The following is a 20,797-nucleotide window of genomic DNA, read 5'->3' on the forward strand; positions in this document are numbered from 1 at the left end:
AGATATATATATTTCATTAGTAGACCTGAAACTGTCTAAGTTCTCTTAGAAAGGAAGAGGGGCAGACTAGATATCAGATATCTAAATCCCAGGGTCTGCGATAGTAGACCAGAAACAAAATCCCAACAAGTACCCAAGTCAATATCCTAAAGACGACCCACATAGCATATTGTGGAAAATAATTAGAAACAATAATAAAATTAATGTTAAATATACTTACTTGCATATTAAATAACATGTTTTTGTCCAAGGAGACAAGAAGATATACACACACACACTTCTATTCAAGGAGCCCTCACAATGGTAATTATATATATAATTGTATATAACAAAAGTGTGATCTAACTGAATGGATACTGGAAATACCAAGAAGATTTGTATTACAATATGAAAACTGTAAATATATCAACTGTGGATCACTTTGAAGATGGGGCATTGATAACATTTATTTACAACATTTTAAAGATCTCTTTTCCAGTACAAAATTTCCTTATCCGTGATAAGAGATGAACCTGAAGGTTTTCCCACATTGGTTACATTCATTGGGTTTCTCTCCAGTGTGATCTTTCAAGTATGTCTTTGAAGTATGAGGGAAAACTAAAGGATTTTCCACATTATGTACATTCCTGTCCCAATATGAGCTTTCACTTGCTGCCTGAGAAATGGTAATAACTTGGACTTCCCCCACATGGTTTCTATCATTTTCTCTTCAGTATGTGTTCTCACACATGTACTAAAGTATTAAGAATTACACTTTCTTACATTTATTACACTTATATGATGTCTCTCTGATGTGAATTTCATATGGCTTTTAAAGAATTAGATATAATTAGAATTTCATATATGCCAAATACTAGTAGAATTGTTCTCCAGTATGAGTTCTCATAGGTTTCCTAAGGGTTGAGGAACAAATGAAGGGATCCCTGTTTTTCATACATTTACAAAATTTCACTCAAGTGCGTATTATCACATACACAGTAAAATGTGAATAGAAGTATTTTTCAATGTTTGCTATTACAGAGCCTATCTCCAGTATTTATACTCATGTAGTAATTAAAGGAGAAGGGGAAACTAGACTTTTTGATATTCATTATATGTATATAATGTGTATGTGTGTGTGTGTGTGTGTGTGTGGAGAGAGAGAGAAAGAGAAAAGAGAGAGAGATATCTACCTTTCTGGTATGCAACTTACACTTGCAGAGTATGTTTTGAGGAATAAGTGAAAATATTCCCACATCTTTATATTCATAAGACTTCTTTGCAATGTAAGTTCTTCTGTGTACAGTAAGGAATGTAGAAGAAATAAAGGCTTTCTCACATTCTTTTGCATGGATAATGTATATTTTCAATATGAGTTCTCACATGTGCCCTAAAGGGTGATGAATAACTGAAGATTTCCTACATCTTTTTACATTCATAGAAGTTCTCTCTAGTGAGAATTTTTATACATATTCTAAGAGATGAAAGACAATGGTTAGTTCTTATGACCATTCTTACATGTACAGCATTTAAGAATAAATAAAGGCTTTCCCACATTTTTTATATATGCATAATATTCTTCTCCAACATGAATTTTCACATGGGTCCTAAGATCAAATTATACCTGTGGATTCTCTGCATTCATTGATAGGGTTTGTATCAAGTGTGTGATCCCATGCTTTTTTTGACAATGGTCAATGGAGATTTTCTTATAGCCACAGAATAGAATTTCTCTTTCATATGAGTTCTCCTGTGCACATTTGAATTTGGAATCAGGCAGTCTTCTTAATCCTGATTACCTTGAGTATATTTCTCTCCAGTATATTATATCTTCAACACAGGCCTTTTGGAAATATTTCTCAATTTTTTAGATCATTTTTAAAAAGATTTATTTATTTATGCATACAAGAGCTGGGGTACAGGCCAGAGATGTGAGGGGTGAGAGGATTCACCAGAGACAGAGTGGGGAACAGAACAGGCAGATTGACTGAAATACATTGCTGAGGGGAGCAGTGAGCAAGTCAGGAGAGGTCTGCTGTGCCATTGGGTAGCTCCCTCACTGATGATCGAACTCATGCTGCAGTGGTTGTGGATAACTTCTTAGGTTGTGTCTTAACCCCTTGCATTACCAGGGAGGCCCTCAATTTTATTATATTCTTAGGAGTTCCCCAACATATGAAAACTTAAGGATCTCTAGTGAATATTTCACTGATCTGTGCCTTGGCAAGTATGAGAATTACATAGTATTTTTTCATTATATATGAAGTGGTATACTACTAATTTCAGGTAGGTTGTGATAAGAAAAGAGTATTTATCCTTAGAGCAAATGCTTCTGAAAATATTGTCGCTAAAAAGACCATTTAGTATTTAAAATGGAATATCAAAAAACGCAATTAAGCCAAAAGGAAAAAGAAAACAAGAAATAAAAGAACAAAAAAAAAAGAGGATGTGGGGCCTCCCTGGTGGTGCAGCGGTTGAGTGCTGGGTTGCGGGGCTGTCCGCAGCCTCTACAGCACCGGTTCAATCCCCAGCTGCTCCCCGGCCACCGGAGGAGGGTTCCACATGGCACGCAGACCTCTCCTGCCGCCTGCTGCTCCCCTCAGCAGTGTACTTTGGTCCTTCTGCCTGCTCTGCTCCCTGCTCTGGCTCTGGTGAATTCTCTCACCCTCCCACGCTTCTGACTGTACCCAGTGCTTGTATAAATAAATAAATAAATCTTTAAAAAAAGGGGTGTGAATTTAAAAAATGCAATAGATATAATCATAAATAATTATATGCAATATAAAATTTAAAAGCAAAAATTATAAACTGGCTAAAAAGGGAAAGATTTAATTCTGTAGTTTACAAAGGAAACAATTAAAATATAAAGACAGAATGGAAGAAAAAGGATGAAAAGAGCTATAGAAGCCCTAAACATAAGAAATCTGAAATGACTCTATTAATATCAGATTAAAAGTATTACAAGAGACTAAAAGGGATTTTTCACAATGATTAGTATCAATTTACCAAGAAGATAAAACAAACCTACCTAATCACAGAACTTAAAAACATATGGTTTCAAATAATGCCATAATTGAAAGGAGAAATGAACAAGTTCACACTCCTAGTTGAAGAATTAAAAGAATTCAATATTTTTTCTTAGTAATTGCTAGTACATGTAGGAAAATGGTGAGAATAAAATCAATTGGAACATCATCAAACAACTTGATTTAGTTGATATTTGTAGAACACTGCACACAATTACACAATAAACATTTAAGTACATGTGTGGAACTCACTAGAGCAACTCATGTTGAAGAACAGCAATTAAAACTCAATAAATTTCAAGGATATTACACACAGTATGTTCTCAGACAAAAACAGAATTATTTGGGATATCAAAAATTATATTCATACATTGTTAGAAACTGAGCAACACACTTTTTGTTAACTAGTGTGTCAAGAGAAACCAACAGAGAAATTATATATAAATTCACATGGAAATGATAATAAAACCACAGTGTATCAGATTTCATGAAATGCAGCTAAGTAGTACATTGTAATATATTTATAGCTTTAATATTTTTATATCTTAGAGAAGGAAGCCTCATAAGCAATTATTTGAACTTTGAGAGGAACTGGTAAAAGGAGAAAAACTAAACTGAAAGTAGGTATAGAAGAGAATCAGAAACATAGGAGTGGAAATCAGTGAAACAGAAAATAGAAAGTAATAGGAAATAACAAACATAATGATTGGATTTTATTTAAAAAATTAATGAAACTGACACAGCAATACTGATAAAGACAAAATGAAGGTATTTTACCAATAATCAGAATGAAAGAGGGATGTTACTACAGATCTTAAATAGATGGAAAAGATGGTATAGGATATTATCAGTAACTTCATGTCAATAAAATTAACATATTAGAAAATAAGTACAAATTGTTTAGAACATAAGTTCCCAATGGACATAAGAAATAAATTGGAATTTCAGCAAATCTACTTAACAAATTGAGAATGTAATTCAAAATCTTCAGCAAAATGTTAACTACAGATTTTTCTATGGAAATTTTATCAAATGCATAAAAATGAAAACATAAAATGTCATATACAAACTCTTTATAATAGAGGTGAGAAAGAAACAATATCCAATTCATTATGAGATAATTATAACCCTGAAGCTAAACCTAACAAGTGTACAATATGAATATATATATACACATTTATTCCAATGTCCGTCATGTACATAAATGCAAAAAAATTTCTCAGCAATGTGTCAGCAACTTGAATTTACCTAATTGTTAATATTTTTCCCATGGTTGCATGCAGCTTGCTAGAAAAACATAAAGCATTTTGCCTTTTCAATTTATAGTCATACTGGTGCTCTTTTGTTCCAGTCTGCAGAACTCCAGTTTATCAAATCACTTTGGATATCTTTGTATTTTATTGTTGCTGCTGCTATCCCCTATTCAAAATGGAGAAGAGAATAAATTCAGATTCCAGCTGTGACCACTGTTACTGCTGCAATAACCTCTGGATCTTGAAAGTTGGAAACAACCAACAGTCATCTAAGGTAAGTCAAATGTTTCAGAAGCAAACTTAATGGTGCACTCAAAATACAAGTAGTATTCAATATTCTAAAAAACCATGATGAACAACATATCAAAAGTTTAAATAGGGGCCTCCCCTGGTGGCGCAGCGGTTGAGTGCTGGGCTGTGAAGCTGCCCACAGCCTCTGCAGCGAGCCGGTTCAATCCCCGGCCACCAGCGAGGGTCCCACATGGTGCACGGACCTCTCCTGCTGTGCCCGCTGCTCCCCTCAGCAGTGTATTTCGTCAGTCTGCCTATTCTGTTCCCTGCTCTGGCTCTGGTGAATTCTCTTACCCTCCCACGCTTCTGACTGTAGCCAGTGCTTGTATAAATAAATAAATAAATAAATAAATAAATAAATAAATAAATAAATCTTTTAAAAAAAAAGTTTAAATAGGGCCTCCCTGGTGGCACAAGGAGTTAAGTACTGCACTATAAAGTTATCTGCAGCCTCTGCAGCACTAGTTCGATCTCCGGCTTGCCAGGGAGCTACCCACATGACCCAGCAGACCTCTCCTGTCTTTGCCTGCTGCTCCCCTCAGCAGTGTATTTCAATCAGTCTGCCTGTTCTGTTCACCACTCTGTCTCTGGTGACTCCTTTCACCCCCCACACCTCTGGCCTATACCCCAGATCTTGTATGCATAAATAAATAAATCTTTATAAAAAGTTTAAATAAACCAGGATCAAACACTGATTCCAACTGTAACATCCTGATGTCAAATTTATTGTTTACTGATTTCATTGGGGGAAAAAAAAGTAGAGCATATTTACTTTATAGTTCCCTCTTCCTGGGCTCATCCTTCAAGGTGAAGAGGGCAGCCAAACTTCCAATATTGTTAAATTTACAAAGAGAATACTCCTTTCATTTTCAAATATGATCTTTTCTGGCATATCTTACTGATGCCAACCAAGCTTATTAACTAGATTTATGCATTAATGAAAAATATATTTTCAGTGTGGAAAACATGGAAATGTAATGTTACTCTGGTACATATCTGCATGCAGTGTACCCCAGCATATACTAAAGCATGCACGCACACACATACATACAAATGCACACATATACAAATGTACACAAATATACAAACAGTACAGCTGTAGAGTACTAAAATTGTTTGAGACATTACCTTTCATGTGTCATGATAGGTTTTAATTGATTTTCCATGACTATGATAATAAATTGGTAATAATGCACTTTAAAATTTTTATTTTATATATTTTTACATCATTTTTCATTTTTGTAAAATGTAAGCATTTTCATCTTGGTTTTAGTCCCCATAAAATTCCCACCACCCTTGTTTTGATCCTACTCCCTTATCCCCACCCCCCGTAGTGTGTCTCTGATTAATAGTTGCCTGTTGATTTTGATTTTTACTTTATTATAATTAGTCTTTTTCCTGATCCTTTATTTAGGTTTTCTAAATTCCTGCTATGAGTGAGAGCATCCGGTATTTTCTTTTTCTTTCTGACTTATTTCACTGAGAATGATCCCCTCCAGCTTCACCCATGTTGCTGCAAGCGGCATGAGTTTATCTATTTTGATTGCTGAATAATATTCCATTGTGTATATGTACCACATCTTCTGCTGCACCATGTGGGTAACTCCCTGGCCAGGAATCAAACTCGTGCTGCAGTGGCTGCGGATAGCTTCATAGGTTGCGTCTTAACCCCTTGCGCCACCAGGGAAGCCCTGTACCACATCTTCTTGATCCAGTCATCTATTTTTGGGCATTTGGGTTGTTTCCATTGCTTACCTATTGTAAATTAGTGCTGCAATAAACGTAAGTGTGCAGGTGCCCATTTGAATTAATGTTTTTGTGTCTTTTGGGTAAATACCTAGGAGTGGAATTGCTGGATCACATGGAAGCTCCATTTTAGCAGATTGAGGAACCTCCACATAGCTCTCCATAGTGGTTGGACCAGTTTGCACTCCCACCAGCAGTGCAGGAGAGTTCCTTTTTCTCCACATCCTCACCAACATTTGTTGTTGCTAGTTTTTTTTTTAATATGTGCCATTTTCACTGGTGTAAGATGGTATCTCATTGTAGTTTTGATTTGCACTTCCCTGATTACAAGTGATGTTGAACATTAATAATGTACTTTTAAAAAAAGATTTATTTATTTATGCATACAAGAATAGGGGTACAGACCAGAGGCGTGGGGGGTGAGAGGATTCACAAGAGACCGAGTGGGGAACAGAACAGGCAGATTGACTGAAATACACTGCTGAGAGGAGCAGAGGGCAAGCCAGGAGAGGCCTACTGTGCCATGTGGGAAGCTCCCTGGCCCGGGATTGAACTCATGCTGCAGTGGCCACGGATAGCTTCATGGATTGCGTCTTAACCCCTTGCACCACCAGTGAGGACCCTAATAATGCACTTTTAAAGAAAAGACATAAATATCAATCCTTTGGAGATGCCTTTAAATTCAGTGCTTTCCCACTAAAGTACTGATAAAGTAATATAGGAAACAAATAGTAGATACTGGCACATGGATCTCTGGGCCTGTTGCAAATCACGCATCTCCATGTACTGAAAGGGCATAAGGAATTTCTGATCCTTCCCCCAGGCATATTCTAGCAAAACATGTAGATTGCTGACTTGTTTATGAAGATTTTCAGGACTCATAACTAGTCCGTTTATTTTACTAAGTAAGAATTTTGATCCTACTATGACCCTGCCTGATAGGGAAACCAGTGTTCCAGATTGCTGCATAAACATCCTAGTCGTCTTGTCAGGACACCAATAGGGCAGGTTTAAAAGCATAGGCACTTATCAGCTCACCTTCTCATTCTGTTCTCTAAAACTCAACTTTTGAGTTGCTGTTAGCTAGAAAATTTCCTTTGAAAACTCAATTATCTGTGTATGTTTGTATTAGCAAGTTGAGGAGTGACTGAATAAAGATATAAAGTCAGCCTCAGTTGCTCAGAGGACTCTCTTGATAACCTTTAAGGGAAATCAAAATGATTCTTCCTACAAGCACATCCTGCATCCTGTGACCTACTTAGACAACTGTAAATTAACCTTACTTGTGAGGTGGAAAGATATATCAGTTTGGAATGCATTGTCTTTAATGAACAGAAAACCCAATTACAGTTGCTTAATCACATAAGGGTTTATTTATATCATGCAACATAAAGCCTGGAAGATAATAATGTGGAATTGTTGCATCAATTTAACATCCTTATAAGAAATCTAAGGACTTTTCATTTTACCACACTTAGTATATAGACCTTTGTTTGATGGTATTCATCTCATGGTTACAATTTTGCTGCTTCAATTCAATACCCATGTTAGAAAAAGGAAAATAGACTAAAGATATTCACTGGTTTCAGAAATTAGAACATGGATACTTTGTGGACACGTTATTCTCCCTACCACAGCCCACCCTCCACCTTCAGGTCTCCAGTGATTCACATCCACCCTACATAAAAATACATATATCCCAAGTCCCCAGAGATCTCACTTCATTACAGTATCAACTAAGTTCATAATTTCATCTAAATCTCATCAACTCAGAAATTCCAACTTTCATCATCAAATTTTCTAAATTAGGTATGGGTGAGATGTGGCTATTAATCCTCACATAATTCCTCTGCATCTGTGGATCAGTGACACTGAAGAAACTACTTTCCATACTGTACAATGATGGTCAGGGTAATAGTTACAGACAATCCAGTTCAAAAAGAGAAAATGGAAAGTGAAATGGTGTTACTTGCTCCAGAAATATAGAAATACTGCCAGGAAAACTATTTGCTTTCAAGGCCTGGGTTTGAAGCTTCCTCCTCAGTGTTACAAGTTTTGTCCTCTAAGTCATCCTCCATTTTTAATGAGAAGTTGTATGTGTTTTCAGCTAAGTAGTTCTGTTTTCTTTTTAATCCTGTGTTAGTTTTTAGTAAAAAAAAAAGTTACCAAAAAAAAAAAAAGTTACCATCCAAGTCTATCATATGATACTATGGGGTGAGTCATATCTCCTTTCTCATGGCTAAGAATTGGTCAGGACCATTTGTTTTTTCCTATTTCTTTTCCATTCCCTGCTTTTAAGTCTCACAGCAATCCTTTAAGTATGTCTTCACTAGCAGAGTTGCTAACAACTTAGCAAAAGAGATGAGTAACTTTGTGAGGATATTATGGTTGTTCTAACAAAATTTTCTTTCTTCATATTTTTTTCCCACTCATGGCCTAAATCCAAAGGTTGTAGACATTGCATTTGGAGGACCACAGTCTCATAAATTAAATTGTTTCAAAATAGGCCAGGAGATATTTGGACCTAAGTAGTTTTTAATCAGTCTGTTTCTTACTTATAGGATTTGGGGTACAATAGCATTCTCTTATTTAATTCTCTGTTCCTTTCAGTTCAAGCTAATATTTCTGCTGGTATGGCATTTCACAGAACCTTCTGAGCTCCTTGTGTGAGTCCCATTGCAATACATAACATTACAGGTTCCAGGGATTAGAATGTGGACATTTTTAGGGGACAGAATTCTGCCCACCACACCATTCTATAGCATCTGCAAAATTAAAAAACCCCTGGTGGTAGAGGATTCTGACAACAGACCTGATTATTTCTTCAAATCATACAACCGTCTCACTACCATACCCTTTAAAGAATAAGTCTTCCTTGGTTAACTATAACTCCAACTATTTATTGTCTTTCAAAGTCAACTAGAACAAGGTCATACAAAGGCAAGTAGATTTGTGGCATGCTGTGCCATCAAAAACTCTGCTAGGCCCATAAATTGGAGCTCACTTGAGAATTTTTCACCAATAGCACAGGGTAATTGCAAGTAATGTATTACTTGGTCCTAGAGTCTACTGACCTTGAGTATATAGGCACACTGTAAAAACTGTCAATCTCAGTATTAGTAGTCTGTTCAGGACTCCAAGCAGAATCCTAACTTCAGTTAGATATAAGGAAGACTCATAAGTCTTTCAGTATTTTTAAACTAGAAGAGTAGATGATAAATATTAGAGTGAGTCTAATGATTAACGGTGTGACTTTAAAATAAATATCATGAAATGATACACATTGCTGCCTAGTGGTGAGATGAACTTTCAAAGTTTGGAAGAAACTGAACATGATAAGTAATAATTATTCCATCCTAGACAGAAAAGCGTTGTAGAAAAGTCATAGCTGTGTAAATAATAAAAACTGAAAGTCTTTTAATTTCAAAATAAAGTGTGATAAGAAATCAGGCATCTTTTGTCATATGTGACAAATTTTAAATTTAGAGGGGGCCTCCCCTGGTGGTGCAAAGGTTGAGCGCTGGGCTGCAGGGCTGCCCACAGCCTCTGCAGCGCCAGTTCGTTCCCAGGAAGCCGGCGAGGGTCCCACACACACAAAAAAAAATTTAATTTAGAATTTTAAATTTTAAAATTAGAGTGATGTATTTGAGAAGTTAACTTACATATTGTCCTTTAGAAATGAGTACTAAAAATTTAATCACAATTATGACATTTCCTGATAGAAATTTTTACTAACAATACCTTATTTAGTAAAATAATTACAAGGCAACCAGAATATAAAACAAAGAGTAAGATTATTAAAGAAAATAGTAGAGTTAAAAGAAAAGCAATTAGAATTAAAGATTACTATAGGGTTGAAAGAAGAAACGTAAAGGTGAAGGAAACAAATAATGTAGGCAGTGGGAAAGTTCCAGATAGCTAAACTATTCTGGAAGATTGGATTTTACAGATTTTCTCCCAAAGTCTTGACCTACATATTAGGGAAGACAGGCTTCAAGAACTTGAACTCGTTGGTCCCTGAGCCCCCCGTCAGGCACACCTCATACTGGTAGCTGTGGGACAGCGTCCGGCGCCGCCCACGTCCACCAGGCGGCCCGGGAAGGGGCCGTCGGGCCCCAGCGAGCCCGCGCGCGCGCCGGCCCCGCGCCTCCCGCACAGGCGCGCGGCCGCGAAGGCGAGCGCGCACAGGAGGAAGAGCGACGACACGGCGGCCAGCGCCACCACCAGGGACGCGGTGAGGCGGTCGGCCTGCGCGCGGGCGGCGGCGCGTCGGGCGGCGGCAGGTAGGGCTGCGAGAAGCCGTCGACCAGCAGCACGTGCAGCGTGACGCTGGCCGACAGCGGCGGCTCGCCGTTGTCCTTGACCAGCACGACCAGCCGGTGCTTGGGCGCGTCGCGCTCGCCCAGCGGCCTGGCGGTGCGCACCTCGCCGTTGTGCGCCCACACGCCGAACAGCCCGGGCTCCGTGGCCCTGAGCAGCTGGAACGACAGCCAGGCGTTCTGGCCCGCGTCGCCGTCCACCGCCACCACCTTGGTGACCAGGTAGCCCGCGTCGGCCGCGCGCGGCACCAGCTCGGGGCAGGGCGCCGAGGCGTTGGGCGGCGGGTAGAGCACGGAGGGCGCGTTGTCGTTGGCGTCCTGCACCACGACGCGCACCCGCGCCTGGCCGCTGAGCGCGGGCGAGCCGCGGTCCGTGGCGCCCACCAGGAAGTCGAAGGCGCGCAGCGCCTCGTAGTCGAGCGAGCGCAGCGCGAACAGCTGGCCGGTGTCGGCGTTGACGGCCACGAGCGCGGCGGGCGGCGGGTGCGCGCGGCCGGCGGGCAGCAGCGAGTAGGTGAGCTGCGCGTTGGAGCCCGCGTCGGCGTCGGTGGCGCGCACGCTGCCGATGTGCAGCGCGGGGCTGTTGTTCTCGCGCACCAGCAGCGTGTAGGCGCTCTGGCTGAAGGCGGGGGCGTTGTCGTTCACGTCGGACACCAGCACGGTGATGTGGTGCTGGGTCCTCAGCCTGGGGGTCCCCAAGTCCGTGACGGTGATCGTGATGTTGTACTCGGCCTGCCTTTCTCTGTCCAGCGCCGCATTTGTTACTAGGGTATAGAAATTCTCTTGAGATGGTTTCAGGAAGAAGGGGAGATCATCCTGTATGAAGCAAATCATCCTCCCGTTGTCCCCTGAGTCTCGGTCCCGAATCCTAAACAAAGCCACTTCGGTCTCAGGGGAATTTTCAGGAATAGGACTGGTAAGTGATGAAACAGTTATTTCTGGGAAGTTGTCATTAATATCTGTTACCTCAATGGAGACAGAGCATTTTCCAGAAAGCCCCCCACCATCAGTTGCCTCTATATCCAGCTCATAGGAGGATTTTGTCTCAAAATCTAGTTGTTTAATAAGTCGAACTTCTCCTGAAAGACTGTTCAGCTCAAAAGTTGTGCTTAACTCCTGTGAACTATAAAAAAGGGAGTATGCTATCTCTCCATTTGTCCCAGTGTCTAAATCATTAGCAGACACCTTGACAACCAGCGCCCCCACAGGGCTGTTCTCTGGGACTCGCACCTGGTAGAGCCCCTGTGCACACTCAGGGGCATTGTCATTGACATCCAAAACTGAGATGTGGACCTGGGCGGTGCCAGATCTAGGTGGAGAGCCGCCATCCAGCGCTGTGAGGGTTAATTTGAATTCTGCCTGTTCCTCTCTATCCAGCTCTTTGTCCAGGACCAGCTCTGGGTATTTCCTACCATCCCCCCGATTGCGGGTGAAAACATGGAAATGAGAGTTGGGGCTGATATTGTAGTTTTGGATGTTGTTGTTGCCCACGTCTAGGTCTTGGGCTTTTTTCAAAGAAAACACAGTGCCAGGAGCGCTGTTCTCTGGAATTTTCACCGCCATATCTCTTTCAGGAAACTCAGGAGAATGATCGTTTATATCTCTTACTAGTAGCTCAGCTTGAAATACTCCCATTGGTTTTTTCAGTAACACTTGGAAATGCATTATGCAAGGATCGGTGGGGCCGCACATTTTCTCCCGGTCCAGTTTCTCATTTAATATCAACTCCCCAGTCTGCAGATCAAGCTGCAAGGCGAGCTGGTTATCCTCAGAGACCACCCGGGCGCCCCGTGCAGCTAGCTCCTCCACTCCCAGCCTCAGGTCCTTGGCCAGGTTGGCCACTAAGGAGCTGCTCTCTGTTTCCTCCATCACGGAATAGCGGCGGGATTCCCAACCTGCCAGAGCCTCTCCCAGCAAGAAACAAAGAATAAAGACTTGCCTTTGTTTAGGAAAGCTCTCCCCTTTGGTATCCATCTTTACTTTCTGCAAGCAACTTTCCAGAAACAGTGGCTAGTTCTGTCTTAGTGCGCCAGGGGACTGAGACAGTGAAGGATCTCTCAGTCGGTAACCTCTCCGGAAATGTCGATGGGCAGCATTTGCTAGAGACTTACTGGTCTTGAGCTCAGCTCACAGACTTTCCTCGGGCTAGAGATCTGAGATAGAGCTCCTCAGAGCTGACTTTTTTGGTTTTTGACGCCTTAGCCTGCAGCGCCACCATGCGATATTTTAGAGAATCACAGCAAATGTATTCTCTATAAAGACGCCAGTTATTCGGAGTTTGGAATTGGTTTGGGGAGAGATGATGTATTCAGAAAACCATGCAACTACAATTTCTCATTCCTTCATTCAAAGAAATATTAATATCTGTTACTTAGTTCTGCAATACATCAGTTAACAACTCAGACATAATCCCTACCATCTAAAGCTTGTGTCTGGGTGGGTGCTGTGAAAATTGAGAAGTGAAAGAAGAATTAATAATGATCAGTAATGTAATCTTATAAAAATAATACATAACACATAAATAACACAATTGTGTTATTTCTTAAATGTTTCTCAGCAAAAACGAATGAATTCTTCTAGATTGCCTTTCAAATTCTAGGCAGTCTATATTCCAGAATTGTGGTTCCAATTATTGGAATTATATCAAAGAAAAAGTTAACCATTAATTTCAGTGTAGGATACCATTTCTATGTAAGATTAGAGTTAGGTTTTATGAAATGGGAAAGTGCATATGAGGGCACTACCTATGTCTTTTACCCTGCTTATTCTCCTTAGCACTGATCACAACCTGCTATCGCTTAAGGTGCATATTTAATAGTTTCTTGTCTGTGTCATCCTGGAGTTCCAGAACTATATTTTGTTTTACATCCCTCTAGAACTTCTAGTCCCTCACACACATCAGATGCTGAGCAAATGTTTGTTGGCTAGATCAATTTATAAATCACAATCTTAAAATTATGATAGATTTTCCTCTTAATATAGGAGCTCCCATTTTTGTTGGTATCCTAGTTCATTATATGAGCTGGATAAACAAGATAGCATGTTCCCATATAGCTATAGCCTATGCTCTTTTAAAATAGTATTTTTAATAATTCAGAATGAACTAAAATGTTTCTTCATTAACTACAGAGTTTTAAAAAGAAAGCACATGACAAGACTATAATGATCCTACAAATAAGAACACATTCTACATTGCCAGTGTTATTTCACATTAAAGCTATTGTGATAGTAATAAACATTTCCAAAACTCTTGTAGAGTTTTCTAACAATTTCTCTTAAATACTCTCAAGACTATATAATTTGGGAATATCTATAAATTTTTCTGAAAATTATATATTCTAACAAAAGCTTGTGCTTGTCACTATATGGTACTAATAGTCCACAGACTTTTTATTCCAGATATTATTAATACAAGCCATAATTTTAAAAACCTCAAATTGATAGTAAGGGCTATCCATGCAAGAATATCTATACATATTTTTGACAACAAGGGGGAAAATCCATTTGTTTATCTTAACCTGAGTGAAATTTATTTAGAGAGTACATTTTGTTTCCAAAAACCCAAGGGAGAATGCAGATTTGGGAGCAACTGGAAAATCTACAACAAGGCTGCTCTTTAAGGCATCTCAGTACTTCTTGTCTCTAAGTGGATTTACTTTCTGTGCTTCTTTCCATGTATTTAGTTAACACGATATCACTTTCTGGTTAGTTTCTTATAGAGGTACTATTTTATATCTGGTTTATAAAGTATATTTTAAGACAGATCAGTATATCTAACACTTTGCCTGACTGAAATCACAGAGGGAGAAAGGTTATATTGGGTTGACATATTTTTTTCCTATATTTCTCAAGGAAAAATGCATCATGACTCTTCTGACAACCTAATATATATATTATACACACCATTATGTACACCATTATATTATACACACCATTGTACACACCATATATACATTATATATAATGTATATATTATACATTTAAAATGTATTTTATTTTATTTTATTTTTTTAAAGAATGTGATTTTATTTTATTTTTTTAAAAGAGGTATGTATTTTTATTTATTTGTTTGTTTGTTTGTTTATGTATACATGCACTGGGTAGTCAGAAGTGCGGGAGGGTGAGAGAATTCACCAGAGCCAGAGCGGGGAGCAGAGCAGGCAGAAGAACTGAAGCACACTGCTGAGGGGAGCAGCGGGCGGCAGGGGAGGTCTGCGCGCCATGTGGGACCCTCCTCCGGTGGCCAGAGAGCAGCCGGGGATCGAACCGGTGCCGCAGAGGCCGCGGGTAGCTTCGCAACCCAGCACTCAACGACTGCGCCACCGGGGAAGCCCTAAAATGTATTTTAAACACATTTATTTTAAATGACTGCAACAGTACCTTCCAACTGATGAAAAGAGGAGTTTCTAGGAAAAGATGGGGTGCGGGATAGAGATCACGTATCTATTACTTAAATATCATGAATAACCTGATAATATTTCAATGATATTCATAAATATTGAAAGTCTATATTAAGAGAGAAAAAGCCACTAAGTATGGGGTAAAATACACTGTTTAATAAAAGTTTAACACTACAATGAAACAAAAACCATGCAAATTTTGTAGACTTTTATCCATTAAAAAGGTTAAGAATGGCAAGCATAATGTCCAATTGAACATAAGATATGCTCATAATTTATAGTATTTGCATCATGCTTTTCTCTGAAGTAACCACAAGCATCAAAACTTTAAGAAGAGTTTTGGAAAACAATGGGACTGGAGTAATTTTCAAATCAATGGCTTTTGACTTTGAAAAATTGATAAATTGAACAAATATTCATGATTTTTTCAATAATAAAGTCAAGTTGAAGGTTATATTGTCTATATCAAAATGGAAATGATAAAAATACAGAGTATGTAAGTGTATAAACAAGGACAATTTCTAATCTCCCCACTAGAAAATGAAATCAGGAGGGAAAAAAAACAACCACCCAAGAAATTACATTTGAGCCAGAAAAGGTAATGAGAACTTAGAGTATTAGGTAAGATTGACCCTTCATCCTGCATGTTCTAAAATCAACAAATTCCTAATAGAACCCAAAACCACTTACAAAGTTTGAGTTTTCCTCCACATCATTGACAGAACTCTGGTGTGCAGGGTCAACGGACTTCAGAAACTTGAACTCGTTGGTCCCTGAGCCCCCCGTCAGGCACACCTCATACTGGTAGCTGTGGGACAGCGTCCCGGCGCCGCCCACGTCCACCAGGCGGCCCGGGAAGGGGCCGTCGGGCCCCAGCGAGCCCGCGCGCGCGCCGGCCCCGCGCCTCCCGCACAGGCGCGCGGCCGCGAAGGCGAGCGCGCACAGGAGGAAGAGCGACGACACGGCGGCCAGCGCCACCACCAGGGACGCGGTGAGGCGGTCGGCCTGCGCGGCGGGCGGCGGCGCGTCGGGCGGCGGCAGGTAGGGCTGCGAGAAGCCGTCGACCAGCAGCACGTGCAGCGTGACGCTGGCCGACAGCGGCGGCTCGCCGTTGTCCTTGACCAGCACGACCAGCCGGTGCTTGGGCGCGTCGCGCTCGCCCAGCGGCCTGGCGGTGCGCACCTCGCCGTTGTGCGCCCACACGCCGAACAGCCCGGGCTCCGTGGCCCTGAGCAGCTGGAACGACAGCCAGGCGTTCTGGCCCGCGTCGCCGTCCACCGCCACCACCTTGGTGACCAGGTAGCCCGCGTCGGCCGCGCGCGGCACCAGCTCGGGGCAGGGCGCCGAGGCGTTGGGCGGCGGGTAGAGCACGGAGGGCGCGTTGTCGTTGGCGTCCTGCACCACGACGCGCACCCGCGCCTGGCCGCTGAGCGCGGGCGAGCCGCGGTCCGTGGCGCCCACCAGGAAGTCGAAGGCGCGCAGCGCCTCGTAGTCGAGCGAGCGCAGCGCGAACAGCTGGCCGGTGTCGGCGTTGACGGCCACGAGCGCGGCGGGCGGCGGGTGCGCGCGGCCGGCGGGCAGCAGCGAGTAGGTGAGCTGCGCGTTGGAGCCCGCGTCGGCGTCGGTGGCGCGCACGCTGCCGATGTGCAGCGCGGGGCTGTTGTTCTCGCGCACCAGCAGCGTGTAGGCGCTCTGGCTGAAGGCGGGGGCGTTGTCGTTCACGTCGGACACCAGCACGGTGATGTGGTGCTGGGTCCTCAGCCTGGGGGTGCCCAAGTCCGTGACGGTGATCGTGATGTTGTACTCGGCCTGCTTTTCTCTGTCCAGCGCTCCCTCTGTCATTAGGACGTAAAAATTCTCCACAGAGGGTCTTAGAACAAATGGCAGATTATCCTGAATGTGGCAGACCATTTTTCCATTTTCTCCAGAGTCTCTGTCTTTAATCCTAAAAACAGCCAGTACAGTCTCTGGAGAGTTCTCAGCAATGTAGTTGGAAAGTGAGGACATGATCAGTTCGGGGGGGTTGTCATTGGTATCTAATACCTCAACCCAAACCATACATCTCGCTGTAAGGCCCCCACCATCCATTGCCTGTATGTTTATTTTGTAGGACTTTACCAGCTCGTAATCAAGCAATACTCGGAGATTGATTTCCCCAGAGAAAGGATTGATTTGAAAGGTTGTTAGAATATCTTCAGAAACATCAAAAAATGAATAAGATATATCTGCATAGACTCCAGAGTCTACATCTCCTGCAGAGACTTTAGTAATTAGTGACCCTACTGGGCTGTTTTCAGGAGTCTGAGTATTGTAGATGTCCTGAGAAAACTTCGGAGCATTGTCATTCACATCCAGTATCACAATGTGTATGGTGGTTGTCCCAGACCTGGGTGGTGACCCTCCATCCAGGGCCACAAGTGTTAAATTGATCTCCTGCTGCTTCTCCCGATCCAATGCCATATCCAACACTAGCTCTGGATATATCATGCCTTCATCATTATCACTAATTTTAATATGGAAAAAGTAGTTGGGGTTGATGGTATAATTCTGGACACCATTAAGTCCTCCATCTGAATCCTGTGCTCTTTCTAGTCGAAATGCTGTTCCTTCAGCCGTATTTTCTAGTATTTTTAAGACTGTCTCTTTGTCACGAAACACTGGTGAATGATCATTTATGTCCGTGACCCTCAGCTCAGCCTGGTAAATCTGAAAGGGGTTATCCAATAAAATTTGGAAATACAGCATACAGGGCTCTGTGGGGCCACACAGCTTCTCCCGGTCCAGTTTCTCATTTGTGAGCAAATTCCCAGTAAGAGTATCCAGGAATAAGTGTTGTTTGTTATCATCAGAGACCAGCCGGGCTCCCCTTGTAACCAGGTCCTCAGTTCCTAGCCCTAGATCCTTTGCCAGATTGACCACAAATGATCCGCTCTCTGTTTCCTCTGTCACCGAATATCGCCCAAATTCAGAACCTGCCATGGATAACCCCCCAAACAGAAAGAGAAACAGGACTTGCCTTTGTCTGTTGCAGCGAAACCCTCCAGACTCCATAGCTTCTTCTGAACGGGTTTTCTGCAGTATTGATCACAGTCAGGGCTCCCAGCATAAAGAAACAGCAGTCGTAAGCCAAACAACTACTCCATGTAGTAGCAGGGATCTGAGTTTTCTGCTTTCCCAGTCGTGGGTGGGCTACAGCTTTTCTCCCGTCTGCCTGCCGCGTTCTTCCCTTTTTGTTAGGAGGCTTCCGCAGAATGCTCGGTTCAGGTCCCATCCACCCCTCTCCTTAGCCTGCAGCGCCATCGTGTGGCTTCCAACAGACGCAAATGGCTGCACCCAATATGTGTGCGCTTGTATGTATTTAAGTTGTTCTTTTGTGGCTCATTTAAATAAGTCACTTTTTAATTTTGTTTGCAAATTTTAATGTAGAGATAGAGAAGTATTCGCATTGTTAATGTTTTTCAGTGTTTCATGGGAAAAGGTAAAAATATAAACTGTTGGGAGCCTCCCTGGCGGCGAAGGGGTTAAAGTCTCAGCGCTGTCAAGTTATCGCCAGCCATTCTGGCTTGACTTCAATTCCCGGCCAGGGAGCTAACCCACTTGAACCAGCAGACCTCTCTAGTCTCGCTCGTTGCTCCCCACAGTGTATTTCTGTAGATCCACCTATTCTGCTCCCCAGGCTGTCTCTGATTAAACCACTCACTGCCCGCACCTCTGGTCTAGACCCCAGTTCTTGTATGCATAAATAACTAAAACAAATCTTTAAAAAAATTTTAAACTGTTGGAAAAAATGTTTCTAGTGGTTAACGCTATCCACTTCATTTTGTTAGTGTTATTTCTTTTACTCCTGGCACTACTTCCAAGCAGTGTCAGGTACCAAAATGAAAAATGTAATTACTAAAATAAATTTTATTTTTCCAGAAACATTGGGATAGGACCACCAAAAACTGACAAAATAAATGTTTCAAACCTTTAACAGCAAATTTCATCAAAATGCAATTACAAAAAAACGGCCAACAAGAAAAACGGACACAGCAAGCGGGACTGTGAGTGGAAAGGAACTATTGCAGCCACCACACCCCGTGAACGGGAGCTGAGGCGAACCCTGCAGGATCCTCCGCGGAGGTGAGCTCCAGGCGCCATTAAAGAGAGCCCCGCCCCCCAGGAGGAGACCAGCACCAGCACACAGCCCCGGCCGCCCGGCTGCTTGAAACTGACAGATGACTCCTGGAAGAACCAGAGGGGAACAGAGAAGCCCACCCAAGATGCCGGCCAGTCCAACAACACAGTGTCCCAACGCATACGGCAAATTAGAAAACAGACAGTAGGGAGGAGAAGAACCACACGCAACTAGCAACTCTCCAGAGAAAAAGCACACCACAAAAAGAAAACCAGCCCCCAGATTGCAAAGACAATAACTTGGAAGAATTTCTGAGCCTTCCAGAAAGAGAATTTAAAATTGCCGTGATTAAAAAACTGACAGAAGTCATAAAGGAAAACAATGATAAGGGAAAAATAATCAACGATCAGAAGAATGCAATTGAGTCCCTAGAGAGGGAAACAATGGTCAGAAGAAAGAAATTGAGTCCCTAAAGAGGGAAGTAAAAGAAATGCAGGAGATCAAAGAATTAATGGAAGAACTAAAGAATTCTGGGAAAAGCAATGAAAGCAGAATAGATGAAATGGAAGAACAAATAAGTAATCTTGAAGATACAGAAATAAAAAGAACCAAAACAGAAAAGGAAAGAGAAGTACGAAGGAAAAAGAACGAAGAAAGACTTCGGGACTATCTGACTCCATGAGGAAAGGAAATATAAGAGTTATAGGAATACCAGAAGGAGAGGAGAGAGATGTAGGAACAGAGAAAATATTCAAAGAGATAATTGAAGAGAACTTCCCAAATGTGAAGAAGGAGCTGAAAATTGATATACAAGAAGCAAGAAGAACACCAAACTTCCACGACGAAAGGAAAAATACAGCAAGACACATAATAGTAAAGCTCCCAAGAATCCAGGACAAGGAAAAAATAATGAAGCTGGCAAAAGGGAAGAAACAGATAACATTCAAAGGAAAGCCAATCAGGCTGACATCAGACTTCTCCGAAGAAACACTACGGGCAAGGAGAGAGTGGAGGGACATAGTCAACAGACTCCAAGAAAACAGATGCAACCAAGATACTCTATCCCGCAAAGCTCTCCTTCCTCTTTGAAGAAAGAATATGGACCTTCCCAGACAAAGAGAAACTCCGGAATTTCATTGCAACTAAACCCCACTCCAAAAAATACTACAAGGAGTCCTAAAGCCAGAACCTCAGAGGGACGAATAACAATGAAAGAAGGCCAAAAAAAAAAAGTATTAAAAGAATAAATAATAAAATCAAGGAAAGACAAACACAATGGCAATACAGATGTTAACATATCAATATTAACTCTAAATGTAAATGGACTAAACTCTTCAATAAAAAGACACAGAGTGGCAGCCTGGATTAAGAAACAAACCCAACCTTTTGCTGTCTCCAGGAAACACATTTAGCTACAAAAGATAAAAATAGGCTCAAAGTTAAAGGATGGAAAACAATCCTACAAGCAAATGGACCAAAAAGAAAGCAGAACAGCTATACTTATATCAGATAAAACAGATTTCAAACTCAAAAGATAAAAGAGACCCCAATGGTCACTACATTATGATTAAGGGGACAATACTTCAAGAAGAAATAACACTCATTAACATATACTCACAAACGAAGGAGCACCAAAATATTCAGACAACTGTTGTCCTCTCTGAAA

General features: G+C 41.5%; 3 protein-coding genes across 7 annotated transcripts in view; all 3 read right to left on the reverse strand.

Moving 5' to 3' along the window:
* Positions 1–20,797, reverse strand: part of ARHGAP26 (Rho GTPase activating protein 26) — a 506,434-nt gene that overhangs the window by 415,265 nt on the left and 70,372 nt on the right. The gene's annotated exons all lie outside the window — the stretch shown is intronic.
* LOC119243327 (protocadherin beta-15-like) lies at positions 9,947–13,149 on the reverse strand. Its single transcript, XM_037509043.2, is given in 3 exon segments — positions 9,947–10,366; positions 10,369–10,554; positions 10,557–13,149. Coding segments are annotated over 3 exon segments (2,319 nt in total). The 5' UTR covers positions 12,589–13,149; the 3' UTR covers positions 9,947–10,265.
* Positions 14,640–18,470, reverse strand: LOC119243325 (protocadherin beta-10-like). The gene is made up of 2 exons (XM_037509041.2): positions 15,705–18,470; positions 14,640–14,947 (listed from the first exon to the last, which is right to left on the reverse strand). Exons 1-2 carry the CDS (start codon positions 18,063–18,065, stop codon positions 14,696–14,698), a joined length of 2,613 nt encoding a protein of 870 aa, XP_037364938.2. The 5' UTR covers positions 18,066–18,470; the 3' UTR covers positions 14,640–14,695.

This window comes from Talpa occidentalis, unplaced genomic scaffold (assembly GCF_014898055.3).
Source record: "Talpa occidentalis isolate TD23 unplaced genomic scaffold, MPIMG_talOcc4v2.1 talOcc4.13, whole genome shotgun sequence".
Taxonomy (NCBI): Eukaryota; Metazoa; Chordata; class Mammalia; order Eulipotyphla; family Talpidae; genus Talpa; species Talpa occidentalis.